This window comes from Canis lupus, chromosome 11, assembly GCF_003254725.2.
Source record: "Canis lupus dingo isolate Sandy chromosome 11, ASM325472v2, whole genome shotgun sequence".
NCBI lineage: Eukaryota > Metazoa > Chordata > Mammalia > Carnivora > Canidae > Canis > Canis lupus.
The window spans coordinates 22,824,321-22,832,575 of record NC_064253.1 but is presented as its reverse complement, the minus strand read 5'-3'; the positions used below and the strand labels follow the sequence as shown (position 1 = coordinate 22,832,575).

At 56.1% G+C, this 8,255-nt stretch overlaps 1 protein-coding gene across 1 annotated transcript; it reads left to right on the top strand.

Annotated features, from left to right (window-relative positions):
- The first annotated feature begins 4,364 nt into the window (after positions 1-4,364).
- On the top strand, positions 4,365-7,876 carry TIFAB (TIFA inhibitor). The gene is made up of 3 exons (XM_025433124.2): positions 4,365-4,512; positions 4,604-4,768; positions 6,822-7,876. The coding sequence occupies exon 3, from the start codon at positions 6,841-6,843 to the stop codon at positions 7,429-7,431; it is 591 nt and encodes a 196-aa protein (XP_025288909.1). The 5' UTR covers positions 4,365-4,512; positions 4,604-4,768; positions 6,822-6,840; the 3' UTR covers positions 7,432-7,876.
- The last annotated feature ends 379 nt before the right edge of the window (positions 7,877-8,255 follow it).

Here is an 8,255-nt window from a genome sequence, read left to right as displayed (position 1 = left end):
CTTTTTTTTTTTTTAGATTTTTATAATTTATTTATTCATGAGAGACAGAGAGAGAGAGAGAGGCAGAGACACAGGCAGAGGGAGAAGCAGGCTCCCTACAGGGAGCCCGACCCAGGAGTCCATCTCAGGATCCCAGGATCACAACCTGAGCCAAAGGCGAATGCTCAACCACTGAGCCACCCAGGTGCCCCCATACAGTTCTTGACTGAAACAGAAAGCAGCCACAGGCAAATCTTTCTGATCAAACATAAGTTGCCCCCTCTTAAAGTTTAAATGAAGATGATGGCTAGAGGGCACACATGATAATCTCCATTCTCTAGATGAGGACACTGAGTCCCAGAAAGGAAGGGAAAAGAAAGGAAGGGAAGGGGAAGGGGAAGGGAGAAGGGGGGAAGGGAGGGGAGGGGAGGGGAAGGGAAGGTGACTTGCCCCTGAGTGTGTCCACAGCAAAGCCAAGGCTGGCTCCCAATCAGGGCTCCCTTCCTGCCCTTTGGCCCTCTGCTGCTCTGGATGCTGTGAGGTGAAGGTGGAGGGAGCGAAGGCTGGCCAAGACCTAGGCCACTGCCTCCTTCCCCTAGTGACCCAAGGGATGGCCGTTTAGCTCAATGGAGAAAAAGGTCAAAAGTACAAGATAACTTCTGGGCTTACTAGTGCCAGCTCTGTGTGGCCTGACCACCTTATCCAACGGTAAGATCCAAGAAAGACTCAGAATACCCAGGCACTCGACCCCAGGCCTGCCTCAGGCATTGGTCAGGGCTCCAGGACTTAGCCCCTAAGTAAATCCTTATTATCGGGTTTAGCAATAAGTAAAATCAACATATATTAAGCATTTAGCACAATTATGAAATTAGGCTTAGCAGTGACCCCTGGAGTAGAGAGGGAGTGTGGGCCGGAATGGCTGCAGCTCCTGAGCTGCTGCTTCTCACCATTTCCCTCTCCTCTGAAGATGGAGGCCTCCCTGCCTCGAGTGGCCAGCCCAGCCTCCATGTGGAGGCCCAGGCAGCACTCTGGGTGGAGAGCAAGTGGCCAGGGCACCCCTGAGAGCTACTTGCTTCCCACTGGGGCTCGGGCCAGGAGACTAGTAGAGCTGGCCAAACCCTGCAAGATCACTCGGAGAGGACTCCCTAAATGGTTAACCTGTCAGACCCACCATTACCTTGCAGTTATCATTTTATTAGCCCAGAGCTTGGGGGAGGGGGGGCAAAGTCATTTGCAGAAACTGGGTACTGACTCCCACCTTCCTCCACAGGCATCGTCTCAGATCCCCCAGTGCAGGGTCAGCAGAAGCTCCCCTCCTCCAGGAGGCCTTCCCTGGAGTCCCCTTCCCTGGCAGGTTAGACTCCCCTCCTGGCATACATGGTTCTGTGAGTCCCTCCTCGCAGCACCCACCTCGATGAGTTACAGGTGTTCTTTTTCCTACCTGAGAGCTCAGTCAGCAGCAGTCATGACGGTGGGAATGACCTACTACGTGTACGCTATGTGCAGAGTACCAGTCACTACACACACAGTACTCTATCCGCATTTCCCCTGCCATGTGCACACGGGGTCCTGGGCTGTGCCCGCGGCCTGCATTTCCTCTGTCGGATTCCCACTCCCCGGGCGGGCGGCAGTGTCACTCCAGTTTCCGGTCAGGAAGCCTGGCTCCTCATCCCTGCTGTGCTGGGCGCCAAGTCCGTGCTCTCGAGCAGGCCCCAACCCTTAGGAGCCCGTCTGCCCCGCAGCCGTCCTGCAAGCGCTGCTCCGCAGGCCTCGGGCTGGGCTTCCTGCTCTATCTCTGCCCTCAGGGAGTTGTCCTCTGGCGCCCTTTGCTGCGGATTCACCTTGGGCCACTGCAGGGCGTTTTGAGTGGGAGAAGCAAGGGCTGTCTCCCCTTGCCACCGGGCCTCCCTCATGCCCTCCTCCCCAGCGGCCCCATGAATGACGCCTCCACCCTCTCACCACCCTCCCGCTCCCCCTGGGGAGCAGGCCGCTGGTTCCACGGGTGCCGCCACCTGGTGGTCACGGGCCACCACGACCCAGGGGGTGGCTGCACACAGGCTTGGCTGGCTGGAAGCTGGCCCGCCTCTCCGCAGAGCGCACTGCCAGCCGGCCAGCTGGAGCACACCTGCAGAAGGCAGGCCATCTGGACTCCAGAGAATGACGCCTACGAGGCTCTGCAGCTCCGCGATTAGGCCCCAGGGCGCCGCCGAGGGGGTGCGAGTCCTAGTTCTGCTGCGTGTCACATTCGAGACCTTGGGCTGGCCGACTGATCCCTGTGAGCCTCAGCTTCCTTGTCTGTCTGTGAAGAGGCAGCCTTGTCCTCCTGTGTTGGGGCCCTAACCTGCAGGGTCTTCCTAGAGCACCCCTTTAACTTCATTATCATCAAAAAAGGAATTTATGTTAAATTCATGCAAATGAGGCATTCAACTCCACATTCTGTTCCTGTTAAGCGAGAGGTGGTGCCTTCTGAGAATTCGAGAATTCGGAAGCCCCTCTCACCAGAGCTGTCTCAGGCTCCTCTGCTGTTAGGGGTGCTACCCCAAGCGGCTCTCGTGCACCAGTTTCCTACCCCGTTTTTGGCACTTGGTGCGCATCACATTTAGCCATCACACAACAACCAACTATCCCGATTTCACAGGTAGGAATCAGGTTCAGAGAGGCTGAGTTACTGGTTTGTGGTCATGCACTTGCTGTAAGAAGGAACCAAGCCTCACGCCAGACTCTGTCTGACACCAGAATCCTCACCTGCCCACCATCATAGAAAGCTCTGGAAGCTGTTCTGGCCCTGCATTCTCCAAGCAGCACATGACAGGGACATTTGTTTACTGATGGACACTCCTCAGGGTCCCAACACCAACTAGGGAAGGCCCTTCCAGCTCAGGGGGCCAGGAAGAGTGAAACTGGCACCCCAACTCCTGCTGCTCTCGTTCTCCCCTCAGGGGACTGCCAGCCAGGGACTGGCAGGACTTTGGCAGGACTTCCAGGTCACTTTCAGAAGCTGCAGATGGAGCAGGACTTCCTCGTCCTGGACCCTGGCTGTTTCAGTTCTCTTTTCCTGGGAACTGATCTGAACCAGTTTACTGAGGGCACTGAAATCATGAACGTATCTCTTCTGCCCACCTCCTCTCCCATGCCAGGGCTGGGAGCGTGGACATGGCCCAGCTCTCAATGAAACATGATTGCAGGGTGCAGTGGTGACGCAGTGTCCCATCTCCAAGGGAGGAAAACTAAGGTCCAAAGAGGGGCTGGGACTCACCCAAGGTCACATGCCAGGCTTCTGCCTGTGGCCCACTATCTTGGGTTCCCAACAGGGATGCTGAAATCTTGTGTGGATCCCGATGGGAACAGGCCTCCCCCACATACCTGGCCCAGCCCTGTGCATGCTGGGGCTTAGACACACAGTGGAGAAGACGGACTACGGGGAGGCAGCCTGAGGCTGACGCTTGGTTCCCTCCAGGGGCACACACACGTCTCGGCTCTGGGGAGCTGGTTTCCTGGGGGGAACCCCAGATGTGGTGTCACACTGGCTGGGACACATAGGGATACTTGACTGTTTCCAGATTTTCCTGTTGTCCTTCTTAGTTACTAAGCAGCCAACTAGAGTCTGAATGCTCAGAAGAGAGAAAGCGGGCTAGGCGCTGAGGAGTGCCTAGAGGGGCTGAGCCCCCAGGGTGTGGCCTGCTGAGATCTCTGTGGCTACAAGGGTCACCCATGAGGAGTGGGTAGGCAGCGGGTCTGGGACAGTGAGGGAGATTGGGGTACCTACATGCTGTGCCACCTATATATCCTCCAAGAGTCCCCAGGATAGTCTGGGTTTGATGGAAAAGAGAGAAAGGATTGTAAGCTAATTTGTTCTGGCGCCTTGGGCCTGGCACTGCCCCTCTTAGGGCCTCGACTGCCCCCTGTATAAGATGGGCACATGTCTCTTGCCAGCTCTGTGAATGCAGTGAGGACAGTATGAACACTGATGGACGATGCAGACTTGTGCCACATGAAGGGTTAGCACCATGGTGACCCTGGGTCACTTTCAGGGTGGTGAGGGCCCACAGTTCTGGGCAAGCATCCATCTTGGTCTCTCCAAGGCTGTCCTGGAAGGCCAGCAGAGCCCAGGAAGGGTGGATAGAAAAGATGGCCTTTCTGCTGTCTTGGAAGAGAGGCTGCCCACTGTGAGCAGCCATTACTCCCATCCCCTGAGGCCCTGCCCTTTCTGACACACTCAATGGCCTGCTCTGTTGCCCACTCACAGCTCCCTTGGTCACTCCTGGTCCAGCCAGAATGCTGTCCTCACAGTCTCCCATGTATGTGGGTTGCCCTCATTGGCTCTCTATTCAAAAAGCTTCTAGTTTCTAATAGGCCTGGGATTCCTTCACCCCACCCTGTGGGCAGGGGAGAAGAGGAACTCTAGACCAGCTGGCAGCTACCAGCTACCAGCCACCAGACACTGCTCTCAAGGACCCTGGGGACCGGCTACAGACATGGGCAGCACTGAAACCCAGCAGGGAACCTCCCTCCCCCCACCAGGGGCCTCTGCTAGTAAGGATCCCAGGCTGAGGTTTCTCAACCTCTCAGCTTTGGGGTTGCACTTCTGCAATGGGAAATTGTACTTCCATTTTCTTTCCTAAAGGGAAAAAGAGAACAAGAAAACCAATGAATGGTGTGACACATCACATCCCTGCACCGCAGCCGTGACTGCCAACCCCAGACGCACCCCGGCCCAGACCCACTTGCCCCTGAGAGCTCACAGCTGGAGTAGCAGATGCAGGTGTGCCCCTGGCACACCCCTGGCAAGGTAGGTGAAGGTTGGGGGGACCTCTACCCTGCCACAGCCAGGGTAGAGGGCCTGGTGGGACGAGGAGAAGGAACCCTGCAGGCTCTCCACCAGGCACCCGTCTCAGTATCTTCCTATCGTCTCACCTCAGAAACATCCCTGGGAGGGCTGCTTTCTGCTTCCCAGAAAAACTGGGGGGGGGGCGTCCTCCAGACATGAGAGGGCCTTGTCAGGGGCTCTGCCCTGGTGGGGGATTTCTGTCAGCGCTGGGATGCTCAGTGGAGCAGAGAGTGACAGCTCATGAGCAGCAGAGAACATTTATTTCTGGAGGATTCTCTCAAGGTCCCTGTGGCATGGGGTCAGGCCCTAGAAGTGAACTCTGAGTTTCTGGCCAGGCTTGAGGACCTGGATACCCGCTCAGCTGTCCCAGGCCCAGTTCACCTTTCGTACCTCGGGAGGAGATGGGATGTGGGATGGAGACACATGTATGTCTGTGCTTTAGGGAAGTGGGGGGTCCTGAGGGGTCTGCCCCTCACTGTCAGAGTGGAAGGTCCTCACCATGAGCCTACTTAACCCAAAAGGTAGAAGGGGCAGAGGGCCTAGGACTCAGACTGCCTGTGACAAGACAAGGCTCTTATTTGCAGCATCCCAACACCTGATTTCACAGGATTTTCATGTGTGTGAGCATCTCCTCATTTAGCCATTTGGCAAATATGCCCCCAGACAGATATTGTGGCCAGGCCTCATTTGCACAGGGCAGTGGGACACAGGGCAGCTCAGACCACAGCCTGCCCCAGGGGCCTCAGAGATAGCAAGAGGAGCAGAGCTCAGGGAAGACAAGACAAGGACCCACATAACTCTGATGTGCAATGAGAAGATGAGCTGAATGGGGGGTGTCCAGAGGAGATTGGAGGCCAGAGAGAAGAAGAGAGCTTCATAGAAGAGGCCACATTTGAACTAGTTCTTTAAAGATGAGCTGTATTTGGGCAGAGTTTGGATGGAAGATGCATTCTTAGCAGAGACAATACTGCAGGCCAAAGCCTGGTGCTGGGAAAGTACACAATTAGTTATTCAAATCCATGCATCTCTTGGTTCCCACTGAAGGAGATGGCAGGTTCTGGACCATATGGGGTTGGGGGATGTGCCAGAGAGTTTATATTCCTCAAATCCATGCAGGAGCAAAGCCAGCTATTGTAAGTAGCCTTACTGCACATGCCCATGAGATTTCTAAAAGACAAATTACCAGAGGTGAAATTACTGGGACAAAGGATGTGTGCTTTTCACACTGTGGCAGCCTTGTTACGAGGCCCTGCAGAGCCCCTGTCAGTTCTTGAGGCTCTCCACCTTCTTCAGCAGGATCTGTCTCCTGCCCATCTAGTGAGACATCCATGTCCAAAATGTACTTGGTATAGTGCCAGGCCCATAGAAGCACTCAGAACATGCTAGCTGGTTTTGTTCTTTCTCTGGTCCCCCAGGAGCCAGCTGGGCTTCCCCAGTCTGTCTGTCCATAACCCCTGCTGCTAGAAGCACCTCTCTCCTCTACCAGCTGGGTGTTTTAGAGACCAAGGGCTTGTTCTCCTGTTGCTTGGGCTCATTCCCAGCAGTTGATCAGGGCCTGGCCCAGAGGAGGGCCTAGCAGGGGTTTTTGTGTGTGACTGTTGGATACGAGGAAGGTGTATCCTGTCTGCCTGCCCTTCCCTTCCCACGAAGCAGGGCCAGATTGTCTCCAAATGACAGTAGGCCACCAAAACCACACCATGCAAGCTGGAATGCCTTATACCTTGCAAAGACAAGGACGGGCATACTTATATTACAGAAAAGAAAGCTAAAGCTCAGAGCGGATGAGTGTTAAGTCCTACTCACAGAGCATCTAGAGATGAAGCTGAGGCTACACCCGGTGGGGCTGACCTTCCACACCAACTCCGGCCTTGGCGCCATCCCAACTTGGACAGAATGACCATCCCCACCCTCCGTGCTCTGCTGGACGTGGTTTAGAGCCCCTGAGCTGGGCAAGCATGTCTAGCTCAGGGAGTCACAGCGGTGTCCGGCTCCAACCACGTGTCTCTTGTTCCAGCGTTCCCAGGCTCCCGGCCATGGAGAGGGCCCTCACAGTCCTGCATGTGAGCCTGCATCACCCCACACGGGACCTGGACGCCTTTGCCAAAGTCCCGGCGCAGCTGCAGCATGACACCAGCCCTCTGCTGGTGGGGCGGGGCCCGGATGCCCACCTCCGGCTGCTGCTCCCCCACCTCTCCCGCCGGCACCTGTCGCTGGAGCCCTACCGGGAGGAGGGCAGCGCCCTGCTGACCTTCTGCCTAAAGGCCCTAAGCCGCAAGGGCTGCGTGTGGGTCAATGGGCTGACTCTGAGGTTCCTGGAGCAGGTTCCCCTGAGCGTGGTCAACAGGGTCGCCTTCTCCGGCATCCAGATGGTGGTCCGTGTAGAGGGAGGCACCTCCCTGGAGGCTTTTGCCTGCTGCTTCCATCTCAGCCCTTCGCCCCTGATTCACAGGCCCCAGGCTGAGGAGACTGATGAATGGGAAAGCACCTCCCAGGAGCAGCCTCCTCCACGCCCACGGCTGCAGGCTCCAGAGCACCCGGGGCTCCACCGCCCTTCCCTGGCAAGCCCCGAAGGAGGAACAGAAACACAGCTCCAGAAGGAGCCCTCGGACAGGGTACCCTGCTAGTCCCCTCAGCTGCCCAGAGCAAGCCTTGCCTGTCATAGGACTTCAACCCTTGAAGCGACACTGGGCGAGGTCGACAAGCAAGACCTGACCGGTCATGATGAACTGATTTTGCAAACATGAACAGCCTGGGGTGGGGGAGCAGCGTCCCCAGTTACAGCTATGCAAGGTAATGGGAACTTCATATACTTTTAGAGGCCCTGAGGGGTCTGAGAGCCTCCTCAAGCCTCTCCCCACGTTTCCCTCCTCTCGTCTGCCTAGGAGTTACTTTATGTTGCTAATTTCGTGAGCTGCTTAAGAGCTGGAGTTTGAGGTTGGGAGAGGAATGTATGGACACATGTAACAATTACGTTTGTGGTAGCTCGGGGTTACCTTGGGCTTTCAAATACCCACAGGCACTTGGGGCTTAGGGAAGCCTGTGTTTAATAAACTGCAAGTATTTCATTAAGCTGGCATACCCAATAGGATTCCCCGATCCCCAGATGGGCTGCATGCACGCCACGTTGTCACGCAGAGGCGGGGGCGGGAAACACAGAAGAGGTGTAAGAGGAAATTGGAAAGGTGGGGGCTCACATTTCTGGAAAGGATCCGGGCAGAGCTCAGGGTCTCCTGGCGGTGGGGAGCTGGGGGCTGGGCCTGCCTGGAAATTCATCATCAGGGTCATCCTAACGTTCCCTCACTGTGTCATTTCTGGATCAAAGCCTTGGCTGATAAGAGGGCAAAGTCTTCCGGGAAAGGTGGCTTCCCAGAGCAGTGGGCTCATTCAGGGCTCATTCAGGGCTCATGAGAGGGTGGGGAGGGAGGTTGTGATAGAATTCAGCTCAGCA

Excerpts from the sequence above, each read along its gene's own strand:
- TIFAB (XM_025433124.2), top strand. The coding sequence starts at position 6,841 with ATGGAGAGGGCCCTCACAGTCCTGCATGTGAGCCTGCATCACCCCACA.